At 42.1% G+C, this 18,954-nt stretch overlaps 1 protein-coding gene across 1 annotated transcript in view; it reads left to right on the forward strand.

The window, feature by feature from the left end:
* The first annotated feature begins 2,145 nt into the window (after nt 1-2,145).
* The window catches only part of SMS (spermine synthase), a 45,048-nt gene continuing 28,239 nt past the window's right edge, over nt 2,146-18,954 (forward strand). Inside the window, exons 1-2 of the mRNA XM_041472393.1 lie at nt 2,146-2,286; nt 16,319-16,439. Of these exons, the coding sequence (XP_041328327.1) occupies nt 2,235-2,286; nt 16,319-16,439 (173 nt within the window). The 5' untranslated portion in view covers nt 2,146-2,234. The remainder of the gene's footprint in view (nt 2,287-16,318; nt 16,440-18,954) is intronic.

The raw sequence follows: 18,954 nt of genomic DNA on the forward strand, positions 1-18,954 counted from the left end.
GTCTCATAAATCAATCCCTTCATCTCTTTAATTATTTTAATTGCTCTTTTTAAAAATCCCTTCAGTGTAATTTTCTAACAGGAAGACTCCCAAAAATATCCTAGGCATGACCTAGTTAAGTAGTATGCACACAGTAGTCACACGAAAGAAGTGGTAGAGAATTGTGTAAGTTCCTTCCTCAGCGATGGGATCCTTCACAAGGAGGCTTAAATTCTGGTTTTACACTTTCCTGTAAAACCATATGCAATTTACTGTTTGCTTTCACTCCTACATACTGATATTGCAGGTTTGTTCCTCTTGTTGGATGTTTTCCTACAGCTCTACCAAATTTTCCAAGATGAATCTCTTCTTTTTCTTCTTTTCCACTCTTTACTGAATTTGTTCATGTTGTTTTGCTAGCTTTCCCAGTTCCACCTAACCCAATGAGCAGCTGGAAAAGCCATTTATGCATAAGAACTGTCCTTTAAGTCAAAATTTAAGAAAGAAAGTCTTCATATTGTTCTCTGTAATAATTCATTAGCCTTTTCAGCTCTTCAGCCCACTACAAAATCATAAAATTCTCATTATATAAAAAAGGACACAGTAAAACCACTGTTCTTTTTCAATGGCAAATTTAATTAAAAAGATGATGTTTCATCTTTCTCTAAGTGCCAGTCTGAAATGGTTGGCCTTCAATTGCAAAACTAATGCCAGGAAAAGATTTGGATGACATATTGATGTTCCTTTTTTTTTCCTTCCCTGTTAACCCAGGAAGGTTGTTCATGTGTATGTAAGGGCATAATTTAGCAAGGCACTTAGCACGTATGAACAAATACAGTTGAAGGCACTTTGGTGGCAGCATCACTATTACCTTCTTCCAATTATTCCACAATGGATAGACAATGTAATAGGTTGAACAGAATACAAGGTGTTGCTCCCACTGAAGAGAGTAAAAATCAATCCAGTAAGCTCCTTTATGGAATGAGGTAAGTGAAACCACTGCAGCAGCCACAAGCAAAGGTGAGAGATGTAAGAGATTTTAAACAGCAGGGATTTTATTGGCTGTCTTGTGGCAGTTGCATGTCTGGAAAAAAATGTAGAGAGATTGAAGCTGGCAGCAAGGAAGCACTGATTTTGGTTAAAAAAACCCCAAAACGATGGCATAAAAAAAAAAAATAATCAGAATTCCTGATGCAATGGCAACAAGGATACACAAGCCACCCAAATAGAACTATGTAACCCCCCATAACACCCAGGATTGGATCAAAGACATTGACTAGAACATGCAAATTACCTAAAGTATTTTAGGTAATTAATCATAAAATCCCTCAGCTTCTCATGAATAAGCTGTGTCAAATGAAGACCATCTGAAGAAAGTATAGTTAGTACAGTCTTCTGATGCACATCTCCAGTGAATGTGTCTGCTTTGCTCAGGGTGCCTATGTGTGGAACTGTAACTGTTCAAAACAGGGATACTGTAAGTTTGCCCTGAAAAAAACCTTATTGAATGTTATGGAAATAATCACCGTAGCACATTAGATTACACACTAGCAGTTACTTGTAAATATCTTATTTTAATTGTGAAATCATGTGAAGCCATTGATGCCATGGCATTGTGCAAATCCACTCTCATTCATGCAATAAAATTAAAGGAATTTGCCAGTTGGCAAAGCTCCTGGTGACTGACACAGCCAAACATCTTCCCCTGTTCTCAGCACTGGTGAGGCCACACCTGGAGTCCTGTGCCCAGTTCTGGGCCCCTCAATTCAGCAAGGATGTTGAGGGGCTGGAGCATGTCCAGAGAAGGACAACGGAGCTGGGGAAGGGGCTGGAGCACAAGTCTGATGAGGAACAGCAGAGGAAGCTGGGGTTGTTAGGCCTGGAGCAAAGGAGACAAAGGTGACCTTATGCTCTCCACAGTTCCCTGAAAGGAGACTGTAGATGGATGGGGCTCGGTCTCTTCTGCCAGGCAGCCTGCGACAGGATGAGAGAACACAGTCTTTAGCTGCACCTGGGGAGATTTAGGTTGGACATCAGGAGGAATTTCTTCACAGAAAGGTTAATGGAATGGGCCGCCCAGAGGGATGGTGAAGTTACCAACCCTGGATGTTTTTAAGGAAAGACTGGACGTGGCACTCAGTGCCATGGTGTAGTTGACAGGGTGGCGCCGCAGCCCCCGCGCATATAGGGCCGCTCCGCCGCTCGGGCCGCGCCGCTGCCGCCGCTCCAGGCATGGCACAGGGCTCTACCTCACTATGGCAGCAGCAGCGCGGCACAGCACCCTGGACTTCCTGCTCGGCGCCACAGGTAACCGGGCTCGAAGACGGCGGGGGGGCGCGCACCTTCCCCACCGCACCCGCCCCGTTGCGTGTCTCGCCGGGGCCGCCGTGGATGAGGCCCGCGCGGGCGCTGCCTTCCCCTCCGGCCCTTTCCCCGGCGTTCCCGCCGTACCGTGTTTATCCCCGGTACCCGCCTCTGTTCCTGGGCAGGCGGGCGGCCCGCTGCGGCCTCCTGCCCAGAGCCCGCCGCGGCGGGGGCTGGGCCCAGGCGGACGTGCGGGTTCCCCCGCGGCGAAAGCGCGCCCGGAGTCGCCACCCTGGATGGTTTTAAGGAAAGACTGGACGTGGCACTCAGTGCCATGGTGTAGTTGACAGGGTGGTGTTCCGTCACAGGTTGGAGTCGGTATCTCAGACCGGTCTTTACCAACCTGACTGATTCTGTGATGTTGTGATTCTGGGATCAGTCCTGTAGCTAACTACTTCTGGATACCATTTTTCTGGGCTTGTAATTGCACGTGATTAATGAAATCCGTGGCTTCAGCCCCCTGCTTTACAGTTATCAGTTATGAACAAAAAAGACTTTAAACAAAAGGCTTTAAAAACTCCCTGGTCTGGTCCCTCTGCAGGGAGGGACAGCGGGCCCCCTCCGTGCCCACGGCGGGCAGCAGGTGACACACAGCAGTCCGGCGGCCTCAGCGCCAGGACACCATCACGGGATTTCAGAGGGTGGCTGGAGCTGCCTCGCACCCCCAAGGGCCCTGCAGACACGCCGAGCGGGGTCGGGCCGGGCGGGAGGCGCCGAACCGCAGGGCCGGAGGGAGGGAAGGAGAGCCTGGCTGTTGGCGGGCGGCGGGGCCGGGGCACCCCCGAGGCGCTGCGGCTGCACCGCGCTTGAGGCGGGTGCGACGAACCGGGCTGGCGGCTGCCGCCGAGCGAGGCGGGAGTGCGGTGACACTGCGGTGCTGCTCGAAGCTGGTGGAGAACGCGATTAACGCTGGAGCTCCGGGCTGTGGCAGGGCCTGACCCCGCGGGTATCTGCAGGGGGCACGTTCGGGCCGGGAGCTGCGGCGACAACCACGTTTCCCGGCGGCCGAGCCGGGTGGAAAGGTTTGATGGGGGAAGGGGGAGCTGCCGTGGGCGCCAAAGCGCCTCGCCGAGTGCTGAGCCAGGCCGCGGGCTCGGTGTGGCCTCCCGGCACCCGCCCCTGAGCCGGCCTGGCCCCTGTGTCGAACCCCTTTCTCCCTCCCAGTTTGGTGTGAAGGCAGTTCGCTGCATCTGCAGACAAAATCTTTTAAAAGCTTGTTTTGAGAAAGAGATTTCTGACCACAGGGGCTTTGCTGCGAGCTGTGCCCTTTGTGGCATTGCTGCATGTGCACTTCGGAGAGCCGGGAGCAGGAAGGGGAAGGTGTTACTGCAGTTCTCCAAGAGCGTTCTTTCGGATAGTGCGCTGTGGTTTTCACACGGAAAACCTTTCAGTTTCCCTTTTCCACGGAGTTTGTTTCAGGGCGGGTTAGCCACTCTAATGGTGACCTAATGGCAAATGAGATAGTCCTGCTATTTTCCTTGCACCTTGTGCTTGACTAATCTAGTATGAGCAGAATTGGTAAACTAGGCTAGTGTAAAAAGTATAGAAACCAACCAGCCCCCACAATGGCCTCTTTGTCACTGTAGTTCTCTGAACTACCATGGGTTCAGGAGTTACAACAACAACTGGCTTCTGCGTAAGGTCAGAATTGCCAGGGATAAAGTAGGTGCTTTACCTATGGTTTATTTATTGAGAACAAACCATAGGTATGTTAGCTCCTCTATGATATCAAAAACAATGCTGTTAATTAGAGAATGTGGTAAGGACCTTAATAATTGCTTTGATTTTAGGTAGGCTTTTCCACTTGCCTTTACTTTTGAGGGCAATGTTTGCATCATCGTCTGACCGAGATGGATATACCTAAATGGGGATAGGTTGATGGACCCACTGTAGAAATGTTGCTGTGTACATCAAAGGAAGGAAGAAGCCTGCTTACATTTGTCTCAGCAAAACAGACATCTTCAGTGAGGCATGAAGAACTTTTAGCTGTGGCAGCTCAGTACTGTTGGTTTGTACTTCTTATGTGGAGTTTTTCCTCTCATCTAGTGTTTATGGTCCGAAGCACAAAGAGTCATCTAAATAGAAAAAACTGGTGAGTGTGCATGTGTAGTTTGTGTTACAGGAGTTAAACGTTATAGCTTAATCATAGATTGTCAACTAATTGAGTTTTTTTCCTCCAAGTTAGGTGGGCAGTTAGATTTCTGAATGGTCTGGAATGCTATGAAATGGCATTTAGTAAAATCAAATGTGTCGTGTTGAACCTTCAGATCTTGGGAGGATAGCATGTTTTTTGTAGGTCTCAGCTAAAGCTGTTGCATCTTTCCTTATGGAGAAGGCAGAATCTGTAAATTTGGTAAATGCACACTCCTTTTTCCTCAAAACATTAACTGTGCCCTTGTTTTTGACAAATGTGTGTTTTTGTATAGGTATTAATATAACAAGTTGCCAGCTTATCATGTGGGGGTTAAAAGGGACCTTAAGTGTTACCTACTTCCAAGTTCTCTGCTGTGGGCTAGGTCAAGTTACACTGAACCACATCCAGCCTGGCCTTGAACACTTTCAGGGATGTGGTATCCACAGCTTCTCTGGGCAGTCTGTCCCAATGCTTTACCCCTCACAGTAAAGAATTTTTTCCTAATATCTAACCAAACCCTGTTCTCTTCCAGTTTGAAGCCATTCCCCCTTGTCACTCCAGGCTCTTTTTCAAAAGTTTCTTTTCAGTTTTAAGTTCCCTTCAGGTAAACTGGACAATTCCAATTCTCTCAGCTTTTCCTTGTAGGGGAGATTCTCCATGTCTCTGAACATCTTGAACTTGGTCATCTCTGGACTTGAGCAGGTCTGTGCTGGGACCCCAGAGCTGGAGGCAGCACTGCAGGTGGGGTCTCACCAGAGCAGAGAGGCAGAATTCCCTTCCTCACCCTGCTGCCCTCAGTGCTTTGGGTCCAGCCCAGGACACTTTTGGTTTTCTGGGCTGCAAATGTCTGTTGCTGGGTCATGTCCAGCCTCTCACCCACCAGCAGCCCCAAGTCCTGCTGGGCAGGGCTACTCTTGATCTGTTCATCTGCAGACTGTTGATACAAGGAGTTGCCCAGAGCTGGGTGCAGCCCCTTGCACTTGGTCTTGTTAGACCTCATAAGATTCCCATGAGCCACATCTCAAGCTTGTCCAGATCCATTTAGATGCCCTCCCATCCTTCAGGTGTGGCAACCATACCACTCTGCTTGCTGCCGTCTGTAACTGATCTTTGTCTAGGTCATTAATGAAGGTACTAAATAACTGGTCCCAGTATGGACCCCTGAGAGGCACTTCCTGTTTCTGGTGTCCCTTGGAATTCTGAGCCACTGACCATGACCCTCTGGATGTGACTGTCCAACGATTTACTTATGCACCAAACAGTTCACCCACTGAGGCCAGCTCTCACCAATTTAGAGAGAAGGATGTTGTGGGGGATCGTGTCAAAGGTTTTGCAGAAGTCCAGATAATGGCATCTGTACTTTATAGTAAGGTTGGACAGTAGTTTGTTTCATTGCAATGCATCTTGCAATAACTGTACCTGGTAATGGTGGGGGGGTTTTTTTTAAGAATCTGCTTGGTCTGAGTCATTTTACATGGTTGAAATAATCTGGATATGTTTCTCACTATTCACTTTTAACATAGCAGCTATCCAAAGGCATCACTGTAATTGTCTACCATCAAGACTGAAGATGATTATAAAGGCTAAGATGGTAATAGTTCTCTGGGATCTGTTTATCACTTTGTTCTCTGGTGTGTGTCTCTTGTCTTTATCCTCAGTCTTCTGAGGTTCTCTGTGAGTGAAGGATGGAAGCTGTCTTTGTTGCTGGCAGAGAAAAGATCTGCAGGACAGAGCTCTGCATGAGGAAGATGGGATTTCGTCACGTGTTAATACTCGTGCAGCTGTTAGCAACTGCTTGTGCTGCAGAATGGGGTGGATTCTGGTGGGTTGTTCTCACTGGCTGACTTGCTTGGCATGTCACAAACCCTTCCAATAACAGCCCTGGTTTCTTCAGGCAGTCCGGTTGTCTTGGAGTATTGTACTCTGGAGCTTGTCATGTACATTCTTCAGGACTCAAATGTACTCAGCAAGAATTGTGACACTGATAACTCTTATGTAGCCATTTCTTAGTGTTTGCAGTCATCACTTCCATAAGGTTGTTGGAATTGCCAGCAATGTCAATAAAAACGTGGGTCTGGGGAGTTAGAGAAAACAGGTCCTCTTGCGTTGGTGTGAGATGGAGGACCACGGTATTGCCTTGGGAATGGGGTTGTATGAGATGATTAAAGCCATGTACATCTACTAAAAGCTGCCAGTTTTTTTCAAACTTTTCAATAAATTTTTTGTGTACTACAAAATCTGTATACTATTAAAAAAAAGACCCTTTTGCCTGTCCATGTGCTGTCCTTGTCTTTTTTTGTGTAGTACAAAAATCTATATACTATTAAAAAAAAGGCCCTTTTGCCTGTCCTTGTAACTATTTCCTCTAATTAGGCACCTCATTAGTTTTTTAGGAATAGCCAGTTAAAAATATAAGCAGGAGTGATAGCTGGATAGCACAGCCTGAGTTTCAGATCTGGTTAAATTAGCAACTCTACAGCTCAGCTCTTTGAACAGAAGTATTTTACTTATCTGTGACCCTGGAGATAAACAGACAGCTTTAGCAGGCAAACAGCATAGTGTTCCCTATCCTAAAATATAAGAATACTATTTTAGCATTTACAGAAATGGACACAGCTTGCAGGCCTTCTTTAATTGGGGCACAGAAAACTTTAGTTGTGGTCTTTTTGTTAGCCAGAAGAGATGAATTTGAGACTCCTCAAGTTACTGAGTTTGAGGGTTTTATTATGAAGGTATATACATATTTGATGCTTATACCTGTACAGAGTTGATTTTAGATTTACTGTATGTTACAAATCTACTTGCAAATGGGAGTTTTTCCATCCATGCGTGAATGTGTCAACAAATTCACAAACATGTGAATGTCAAACATGTGTTTTCTTGGTTGTTGAGTATTGAACTGATGGATGTTCTTCAGGTTCCTCTAAGGGTGGGAGGAGGGATAATATGAAGAGATTTTGATATGAAGAGATCTCTTGTGAGATTTGGGTTCTTTGCTTCAGAAAGTTGTTTTGAAAGGCAAATTAGTTGGAAATCAGTTTGAATTGTCTCCATGTTTGCTGTTTGGGATTATTGCTGGAGGATTATAAATAGTGCATGGTACAGTGGCACAAACAACTGTGCCTGTAATACTGAGGGCCAAGGCACAGATGAGGGAGCTGGTGGAGGAGAGTAGTGATTACCTAAGCTGGAGCAGTTACTAAAACCAATGCTTAGGAAGCTCTTGGGTGAATTACACACTCTGGGAATGCTGGGGTTGGAGAGAGTGCAGGTAGGGCAGTGCTTGAATTTAAGAAAAAAATTAAGTGAATGTGTGTGTGCACATGATCTGGTTTTCCTCTGATTAATGTTTTTAAGGAGCTAGAGAGAAGGGAATGACCTTTTGTAGGCTGAGCATCCTCTGTCAGTAGCTTGCTTCCCTGTCTGCAGGGTTGGGTCCACTGCTCAATTCTGACACTGCGGGGTGGGGGGGAAGATCTTAACTATCAGGTGTTCTGAGTTACCTTCCTAAATATTCTTTCAGTATTGAAGTTTTTACTTAGGCTATCAAATTGTTAAATATTTGAGCTGAATGCAGTTAAAATAATGTTTTCATTCTTGTCTTTGTTTGGATTGGAACTCTTGGTGTTCTTCATGGAGCAGCACCAAAGTTTTATGTGCTTATTTTTCACTGTGTTGATCTAAACTTTTGAAGGGTGGAAGACTTAACAAGGTTTTGAGTTTTACACCTTCTAAAAGCTTTTTTGTTGAGTTTCCTTACTTTAAGAACTAATTAAGAACATGGTTTTCTGAAAGGGTAATCTCTTGGGAAGAGGAGTGTTCAGGGGAACTAAATACTGTGGGATGGGGGGGGGGTTGGGGGATGCTGCATTGGCTCTTTCTTGCTACTGTCTCTGAAATCTCTGCCCTAACTTCTGCCTGGGCAAAACTGCTTGAGTTCAGTTGCTTGTGTTTTGAGCTGTGTCTTGCTGTAGTAAAGACAATTTGGAACTGGTGCTGGTTTGCTTTATTTAGCAGATAATCAACGGTTCTAGATGTTGAATCATTGTTCAGCCCATACTAAGTGTTGAAATAGCAGAGAATGCAGGAAGAGATGACTGGCATTGAAAACTTGATATTTTTCTTGAGAACTTGTGGTTTCTTTCTCAAGTAAGTCAATCTTGTGTATGAAGGAGCAAGAAGATGTCAAGTTCAGTATTAGTCTAAGCCTAAGATTATAAATAAAACTCATGAATAAAAGATTTGAGCACTTACCTATATAGAGAGTTACTTTTAATTTGATGTTCTCTGGTGGTTGCTTTTGTTGCCTGATGTACTAGAGATGCTAAGGCTTTGTTTTTTCCTGTGAGACAGATTTTGCTTTTGTGGCTGGAGCTGGCTGCAGTTAGCTGTAAAAACATGTTAAGTATATTTGAACTTCTTGTGAGGGAATGGTATCTCTGATCCTTATAGCTAAATTTGACTGGTTCTGTCAAGCGTTGGATTGTCTGAAGTGCTGAAACATCTGATTACAATGATAACATGCAGATGACAGGCTTATCTCCTTAGCTTATTGATTTATGGTATGTGAACAAAATTTGCTGACTCCTTAGCTATGATCTGTATGTGAAGACCATGTAAATAAGGATTAGACAAAACTCAGATGTCTCTGGAGCTTGCAACTGTGTTATCAACCTTTGCTAAAGGTGTGTTTGCAGCTGCAGTTCAGGAATGGGTCTGTTTTGTTGTTTCCTTAGCAGCCTCCATGAGTGGTGTGGGCTCAGCCTGTGCCTTTGTCTGGGCTGTTGTGAGCTGAGCCCTGCAGGTCTCCCCAGTCTAGTTCTGGCAGGCCTGGACCAAGAACTGGCCTGCTGAGTGTCAGAGCACAAATGGGGCTTGTCAGGAGGTGTTAATACAGGTATTAATAGCTTTCCATTTTTAGCAGTAACGACTGCTATGAACTCATTGTCTGCTTTTGTTGGTTTCTAGTTTTGATGATTAAAATACTTTATGACTGGAACTCTGAAAATATAATTATCTGACTCTCCAGCATGATGTCAAGTTCTCAACGGCTGCTTGCTCAGACATGAAGGAACTGTCACCTGCAAAGGTGAGGGCTAACAGTGTGGGAGATGTTTGTTGTGAGGCTCATGGTTTGAGGCTGTAGAGCAAATTCTTGCTGGAAATGAAGACTGCTTTTGACACATCAGTATTTCCCATTTCAGATACATTTCTCTGATCATGCCTCTTAAATATCAAAATCCTTGAAAGGAGAGGAAAGTATCTAGGACAAGTGCTGTGCTAAGTATTTTTTCTAGAAGATGGTCAGGTCATAGATGATTAAAGTGGCTTGGAAGATGTAAGTGACCAGAAGAGCTGATATTATTTGGACTTGCTGAAGTTCTGTTACCAAATGTGTTTTCTTCTGTACAGCTTTTTTTTTTTTTTTTTTTCCCTTTTTTTCCTTTTTTTTTTTTTTGGTTTTTTTTTTTTTTTTTCTTTTGGTGTGTGTGGAAGGGCTACAGATATTTCAATAGATGCTAAGGTTTAAAATGTGAACAGTCTTTGTATGCCAGTTGGTGGGCTTCAGTTGTATGTTACTGGGAGACAAATGAAGTTTAAGGCTTTGAAACTACATTTGTTGATAATAAGGCTCAAGGCGAGGCCTGTGTTGTTTTGGGATTTTTTGGAGTTACCAGAGAATTGCTTTGTGATCTGTTGTGCACATTTCCAGAAGACAGGCATTTAAAAAGTTAACTGTAGAAGGATGCCATATCATTACTAACTGCAATTAGATGCCAGATATAGGAGAATACTTTTAAAGCATATATTTAATTAAAAATAGAGAAATAATTTGTAAATGTCAGAGTGAATGGGGGAGACTCTACTAGTGATTGAAAATATGGTCCCTAATGTGCTTCCAGACATGATGGTCTTCTAAAATTTTGCCAAAAACTAACAAGGGAAAACCCCTCTTACAGGTCTCTGTGGGGGATTCTTTTTAGTTTTTCATAATATATTGTTCTGCAGGAATCATCTTGAGTGAGCCTTCAGATATTGATGAATCCACAAGCACCAATCCAGAGGCACCCTGTAGTTGCACAGTAAATTAGATTTTTGGTAGCCCTAATACAGCAAATCAAGTAGAGGAAGGGTGAAGGAATAACTTATTTTTAGTGTGTTTATTCCATTATGGAAATGGATAGATCTCATAGACCTATATTTGCTGAAAACTTGAGATCTTCTGTGGAATTCTCCCTTGATATTGATTGGGGACCTAATACAAAGGTGGTGGTAGTGCAGGGGAAGAGAGTGTGTTGAATTCTCCTTTTTGTAGCTGGGTATTGTTAATGCTTTGAGAGCTCATTCTGATCATGGTTGTTTTACCCACAATTTCCTAAAGGACCCTTGGATGCACAGAGAGACTCCTATTGGCTTTGGTGATCTCATGGAAGTGCCAGTAAATTCATGCACTTGCTGATGTGACACAGTCTAGCTGGGTTTGTCCAGATTCATTTTGTAGGCGATATTCACTATATGCAGCTTAAAAATAGGAGTGGGGGAGGTGTTCTGTGGAAATCTTTGGAAAAAGCAGCCTTCTACACCTAACCCTGTGTAATACATAATGCAATAGAGTGAGTGTACTAAGAAACTTGATGATCTGTTTTCTCATGGATGAATGAGTAGTAGATGACTATTTCCACCTGCTGCCCCCTTAAGCCTCGTGCCATACATGAATTATTGACTTCTGTGTCTAAGTCAACATAATGAGGATGGTCCTCATGGGTGCAAAGTGATTGAAAGGAGTAATTTTGGTATCATTTTCTGCTTCCTGCTGTTTTCTTCTTTTGCATAGCTGGCAAGGACAAAACAAAGGATTTTTCTTGTATGTGTGTTCTGATGGGAGACTTTGAACTTAATACCCAGAAGGTGTATGTCACTAAAGCCAGTTGTTATTCATTTGCATCTGTTAACATGTCAGGAAAAAGCTATCTGCTTTGTTCTGGGCAGTTATGAAAGCAGGGGTCAAGGGGTGTACTTGCAGCGTGTACTTTCATTCTTGTGAGGTGTGGGGTTATTTTGTTGTTGGAGGACGGGGCTCAGCTTAGGCAACTGTTGGCATTCTGACTTTAGTTGAGCCTGCCATATTGCTGTGAAAACTTCTCTACATAGTCTGTTTCAAACACCTGTGTGCTCTGCTCTCTCCTTTTCCATGCAGGCAGATCCTTTTAACTAGCACAAAAGAATTAAAATTCCTAAGTTTTCTAGTTCTAAGAAAAAGATTGCCGTGCAGGAGTTGATGACTAAGTGATAACAACTTATCTGCAAATTGTTATGTACTGCTCCACCTGGTCACATACAATGGAGAGGAAGACCTAGGAGGAGGAAGCAGCAGCTGTTAACTTTTCATAGACTGTTGTGACTTTTAGCTTTTTTTTGGTTTTTATTTCTGTTTTTTCAAGTGCTAAAAAAATCTAGGACGTGGCAAATACAGAGACCTAGGAGGAGGAAGCAGCTGTTAACTTTCCATAAACTGTTGTGACTTTTAGCTTTTTTTTGGTTTTTATTTCTGTTTTTTCAAGTGCTAAAAAAATCTAGGACGTGGCAAATACATGGGAGCCTGAAGCTTCTCCTTGGCTCTGGATTTTTAAAGCTTATGAACAATTTGCTCACCAAACATTTCTGCTGCCCACCTCCTAATTCTGCAGTTTTTTCATGGTTGAGATTGAGATACAATATTGGCATTGGAAAAACGTCTTGGATCAGTCTGTGAATGAGAGATTCCCTGTACACCTGTGATCCTGAGGACACTATTTCTAGTAAGAGGTGGTGGTGGAGGGGGCCACCAGTTTGACTGTGGTGAGCTGAATGCCAGAGCAGTCAGGTGTGCATCTGCAGCAGGTTGGAGGCACCCCCTCCTGCTGCTCTTCTTGAACTGCCCCTGGACCCCAGCTGCCTAGAAATGAATCTCTTCTGTCAGGTGTGTTCCCTTCATCACTAGTGTGTGGTGCCCTCCCACCCCGTCTCTGTATTTCCTTTTCCTGTTAAGATTTTTGAAGAATTGGAGTTGATAGCTAGAGTGCCTATGTGCAAGGATATCAGACTTGCAAAACACAAGGATTTATTATGTTGAAACAACCTAAACAGCTCTGAACTGAAACAATCTGCCAGCAGTTCAGGTTGCTGTTTAGTGTTAGCATATTCTGCATCTTGATTCCTAATGTTGCTAATTCTTTAATGTATTCTTAATGAATCACTTAGTTTGGTTTGTTTTCTTCACCTTTCTCTACTGAATATTTAGCTGCTAAGGGAAAATTCATCAGTTGCACAATCATATGTGAGTGTTTTGATGTGTTTTATTGTTTTGGTTATGCTATATTCTCACTTGCTAGAATAAATTATTGAAAATCAGGGTAATAAAAATTAGAAGTTGGAAATGGGGTGAATATTTTCAAATGAGAGTTAATCTGTTCCCATAGTTTACTGAAATTTTGTTGGTTGTAGGGCTTAATCCAGAATATTTTTAGAGATAGTCTGGCTCAATAGCAGATGATTCCAACACTGAGCTCAAGTGTCAGGGTGGAACTAGCTGGTGTTGTGCATGAGGCCAGACTTGATGCTTACAGCAACTCTGGACTTTGCTCTCATGTTCACAGATTACTGTCAATTACTGCTTAGCTGTGCAAATTCAGGGGAACATCTGCAACTGCTGCAAGTCTTCAGACGTGCTGGGATTCAAAAACGTTCGGGCTAAACTGGGCATTAACTCTCCTGAAAAAGACATATATTTCAAATCCTATACATAGTAGGTTTTGTTCCTGCTCTCTAAAGTTGGAACTCTGGGCATTTTTCATTACTTCTGGCAAATAATTATCAAATGCCTAAATCAGTATTTTGTATTTGGTATCCCGAGTTTTTTTCTTTTGTTCCTGAATAACAAAAAAAAGTAATGACTACTTGAATAAACATTTGGATGTAGATTCAAAGGTGCTCCTGTTGTTTTAATCACCATTGTCCGATTTGCTTATCAATGCTTGATAAGAGCATATCTGAACTTGGAGTGAGGTGGTGACAAGTGGATTTGGGTGAGACATCCTGACATCACTGAAATTTCCTGATGCCTTCAAGCAACCACTTAAGGCCTCAAACATGTTATAAGGGAATCTCCAACTTAGGACAATTAATTAGCCCTCCAAGGCAAATCTTGTGTGGTAGAACTAAAAGGATACCTGGTGAAAGAGCATATTGTTGTTTTAATTTCCTAAAGTTAATAGCATAATAGGGAGAGCTTAATCAAGCTTGTGCCTTGGTTCTTAGCAAAGAACTCTGTGGCTGAGTGATGAGCTGTATGCGAGGGGTTGATCTGTTCATGGAGCAGAAAAATATCAGTGATGATTTGTCCTGCAGTGTCTGCCAAGATGCACCTAGCAGGATTTCTTAAAGCTGTTGAAAACAGGCTGAATGTGTTATGAGTACTTCAGTTTTTCAGTCTCTTTGCCATTTGCTGTCTTGCAGAAGCTGCAGAAGTGGTTTGGGGGTTGGTTGGACACTGGTTCAGTTTGGGTCTCATGTCATTTTACTCTTGGCCCTTGGAGGGTATGGCATGCCTTACTAAACAGGGTTTTTAATGTTTTTGTGGTGGTGGCTTAAGGAGTAAATGGTGGAAGTAGGTATTTGTTTTGAAAAAGGTGGAGAAGGTAAAGGGAGTTGGGCAAGGAAGCAAATGCTACTGAGAAAGTGGGGACTACATGTCTGAAGTGACAGAAATTCTTTGTGAATGTACTGGCATTGGAGCAGCTGCTCTTACCTTCTCCAAAAACGGCTGATGCCTGCCAGAAGCTGCAAGTTCAAAGTGAGCCTTGCAAAGTTCCCTTGCCAGTGCAAGGCAGAGATTAGAACCTGTTTAAGAACTGTGGCTCATAGTTATGACCCTATTTATCTATTCTTTTGATGTCTGAAAAACATGTTGGTTTGATTACTGGCCCACTTATTACTGCTGTAACCATGGTTACTGGACAGACAACCTGTGTACTCTGAGCCTTATTGCCTGTGCCATGGCAGAACCTGACACTGGATAGGAAGTCTAAAATCTTACTGGTACAGATGATGCATATTTTTACAGAAAGGTAGGGGAAGGAAGAAGTTTCATGGTGATAGTGGACTGTGGTGTTTCATCAGTGGTGCTCCTGACTAAGAAGGAACCAGCAGTTAAATAATTCACTGTGGTCTAGCAGAGTTTAATTTTGTTTGTTCTATTTGGCTTTAGTTTGCAAAATGGAGTTGAGTGAGATTTAGAAGGTGAAAAATAAATCTATCTCAGAACATGCATCAAGATCAGATACAATGAGCAGTAAGCAAAGCCTTCTGACTTCTATTAAATATCCTTGGCTACTGGGAATTGGTTTGCTCTTGATTTTGCTTGAAGGAAAGTATCAGTCACTTTAGTCCTTCTGGTTGAAGCATTCAGGGGTAATTCAAGTCTGGGGTTTATGGATGGGCAAACATAAGTTTCAAGCAATCAGATTTTTAGCTTAGTCTGCTGTGGAGTTGGATAGAGATGATTGAGGAACCTTGATTTATTTGGTATGGATCTTTTTTTGAGTTCTTTGTAGCTTGTACAACTCCATTTTATCCTGGAAACTATTGCTGATTATGTCTGCTGGCTACCTTTACTGGCTTCCAATGTATATGCATTTTGGGAGCAGGGGTAAAACAAAATGAGTACCTTGGGAATAACTCTTGAAGAAAGTCACAATGGGGAAGATTGTGTCTGTGCTGAAGCATTTGGTTGTAAACTGTGCCTCCATACTCAGTCGGTGTCAGGTGGTTTCTCTGGTAGAGATACTAAATCCTGGTTACATTGTTGCCATACTGCGTGACCATAGTGGCTTAGTTCTGTGTTTTGTGAAGTGGAAGTGATGCTACTTGCTTTCCAGGGACAGCCTGTAGATTGATGTTTTGTTAGGTCTCCTCGCTGACACTGGTGTGATGAATCTTTCCAATTGTGTTCCTGTTCTGCTAAGTGCAATTTTAGGAGCATCCTCCCCTAATTCACCTTGTGAACTCCAAAATAAATGGGCAAAGCTTGCAACTTGTTTTTGAGACACTTGTTTGAAGAAACTAAAATTGTTCATTAAAGCTATGTTGTGGGTAAGACAACCCCCACAAAACTGTACAGAAAACTTGAGACTTCTGAACTTAGCATATTCTGACTGAAGAAATATCTTTATGGACAGATTATCAGCTTGCTGTTGAAGGTAGTTGTACCAGAGTAATGTCAGTTATTTCCAATGAGTTTTTGTGTGCTCTTCTGAGAGTTCTTTTCCGTAATATCATGAAGATTTCAACTGGGGACTTGCTCTGGCCTGGATGTTAGAAAAAAGGGTGTTTGTGTAGGGGTAGGGTGAATAGGTTAGTCTTCAATGCCTTTGTAGTTATCCAGTATTACAGCTTAACTTTTTTTGAGGTTTCTTGTCAGTGCTGTGGGGTTTTTTGGGATTGCTGTTTGTGTGTTAAGTGATTTTAAAAGTAATTATGTGATTAAAGACTTGTGTGGAGTGTGATATAGTATATGATCAATAGTAGCTGGAATAAAACTACTCTGATTGAACCCATCGTAGATAACTATTTTTGCTCAGGTGTGAAAACCGATTTAAACTTGTTTGGATACCCATGCACTGAGAAATATCTCTAGGTAGATGAGGATGGGCAGAAGACAAGATACATGAAAGAGTGTTCAAATGGTACTTACAGAAAAATTAATCCAGGCTTCCAGGAAAAAATTTCCAGCCTCTAAAAAAAGGCAGAAGTAACTTGAGTGGGAAATCCTCACTGATTATTTTTTCTCTCTTAATCTTGCAGCTGATTGTAATGCCGTTCTTAAAGCTCTACAGCCCATTTTTCAGGAGCAGGGAATGACAGAAACAGTTCATAACTGGGAAGACCATGGTTATTTAGTAACCTACATCAAAAAAAATGGCAGGTGAGTGGATTTTCTTTTGATTAGGTCCCTGGTGTCCTTCCTCTCTTGGACCTCCTGTAGTGTTGGTGGGGCAAGCTATCCTTTTATCAGCTTTGTGTATGAAGTAGCTGTGATAAAGCGGAATATTGTTTCTAATCTGGACTATGTCATCTTACAGTTTGGATATCAGGAGGTTGAACTGTTCAGTCTGGTCTGTACCATAGAATGATGCCTTGGTCCCAGCACTAGTCCTTCGAGATGAAGGAAAGCTCAAGTCAGTTCAGTATACTTGTAATTTTCTGACCATTAAATATGTCTAAACATGTTGGAGTCTAACCTTAGCATGTGAGCAATGACAACTTTGTGTCTGTCTCTATTTTACATGCTGTTGTATGCTTCAAATTCTCAAGCAGCTTCAGAGGTAATTAACAGCATAAGGGTGGTTGGTGTCATTAGTGACACAAAAGCTGAGTCTGCTGGGACAAACTGATAAACAAAACTACATTCACTTTATTTCCAGATGCTGCTTCCACAGTTAGTTGATTATGGTATACATTAATCTGGTCTATTTATAAGTAACTACCACAGATGAAGGAAAGCTCAGTATATTTGTAATTTTCTGACCATTAAATATGTCTAAACATGTTGGAGTCTAACCTTAGCATGTGAGCAATGACAACTTTGTGTCTGTCTCTATTTACATGCTGTTGTATGCTTCAAATTCTCAAGCAGCTTCAGAGGTAATTAACAGCATAAGGGTGGTTGGTGTCATTAGTGACACAAAAGCTGAGTCTGCTGGGACAAACTGATAAACAAAACTACATTCACTTTATTTCCAGATGCTGCTTCCACAGTTAGTTGATTATGGTATACATTAATCTGGTCTATTTATAAGTAACTACCATGGTTTTATTGCACTAAATTTCTTTATTGTTATTCAGTTACCTGTTCTTAACATAATTGTGGCAGTTGCTGCTTTGGGGTTGCCTGTTTTCTCTTTTTTGCTGGATGGATTTGTTTTGTTTGGTGGTTTGTTTCTGTTTGTTTGTTTAATTGGGATTTTTTTGTGGGGGGTTTTTGGGACCCAAACTAAGGTAACAGGTAAGTGGATATGAGTAGTTCTATGTTTATCATTCTCAATTGTGCTCTATGAAGTTTTTGTTATATTTCAGTTAGCTTTTCAAATGTGGCACTGGCTTTTCCTGCTCAAAATTACTTGGTTTTTATACTTGATGTGTCTAGAAAAACCTGTTAGTTGTATCTTGCTTTCATACAGCCTTGTTTATTTTGTCTTTACTTACATGTGCTTTCATATTCTTCCTGAATAATTTGATCAATGTTGCAGTTCTGGTAGCCTTTGTCTCTGAGTTGGTAAAAAGATAGCAAAGTTGGTAATTTTCTACTCTGGTTCTATCCTTCCTCTCTATTGAGTTAAGTTTTCATGTAATTCTCCTAAAAATATAATATCAAGATTCTACCAACTCAAAAGAATTAAAAGATAATATCTAAAAATAAAAAGAAGTTAGGAGACTACAAGATTGAGTATATTTGATTACATGGCCTCATGTTGCTTTCCAGCATTTCCTTGAGTGTTAGAGGGATATGAGATGTGAATTCTCAAACTGGGTTTTCTCTTTGCAAATTCATCTGATCATTCCTCCTAAGATGATAGCCTCTTCTAAAGGAGCAGGTTCAGAGTTAAATTGCCTGTCTTTTGATGTATTCCAGGAACCCCCTAGATAAGAGTTTTGCTGGATAACTTTTCCAGGAGATAAGTGAACTGGCACCTGGAAGCAACTCTGAGGAAGATTTCTATAAGAACCTAAGTTTTAAAATATCTGACTCATTGCTCTTATTATGCTGTCAGCTGAACATGTGCTTAGGGGAACTTTCTGTGAGTTTTGGGACCTCAGCAGTTTTGTTTCCTCTGGTTATACAATAAGCCTGAACACTTTTTTTTAAGGTAGCCCTAAACAGTACATTTCTGCTAGTGTAGTTTGTATTTGTTTGATGTAGTTTCAGTTAACTTAAACAAATGAGGTTGTAAACCCATAAAACTCAACAGACTGGACAGTTTCAAAAACCTTGCAAAACAAACATGTTTCACAAATTGTAAGAATGAGCTGATGAGCTCATATGGATTTCAACTGACTAAATAATTAAAACAGAACTTTCTAGTTCTGTTTTAATACCAGCAAGTTTGTCTGCACTTTATCTTAGTGCCTTAAAATATCATACGTTTTAGTTAGCATAAAAATATTACCTGACACAACTAGAAAGAAAGTAGCCAGGCTAAAAGTAGCCTGCTAAAAGCAGGCTTTTCCTCTTGTTTCCTTGCAAAACAGTGAGTGTACTTCATTTCCAGCAGCAGCTTGTAGTAAAACTTGGAAAAAAGAATTGTGATGTAGGTACGTCATGAACAGCTCTTGTAAGGATGACTGGCTACAACTTGTTACAAATAACCTAGTAGGGGAAATGGAGTGGGTGCTGTGAGCAAGGGTTTTGTGAACATGTGCACACAAACATGTTTTTAGCC

Source organism: Pyrgilauda ruficollis, unplaced genomic scaffold, assembly GCF_017590135.1.
Source record: "Pyrgilauda ruficollis isolate IOZ18807 unplaced genomic scaffold, ASM1759013v1 scaffold29, whole genome shotgun sequence".
Classification (NCBI taxonomy): domain Eukaryota; kingdom Metazoa; phylum Chordata; class Aves; order Passeriformes; family Passeridae; genus Pyrgilauda; species Pyrgilauda ruficollis.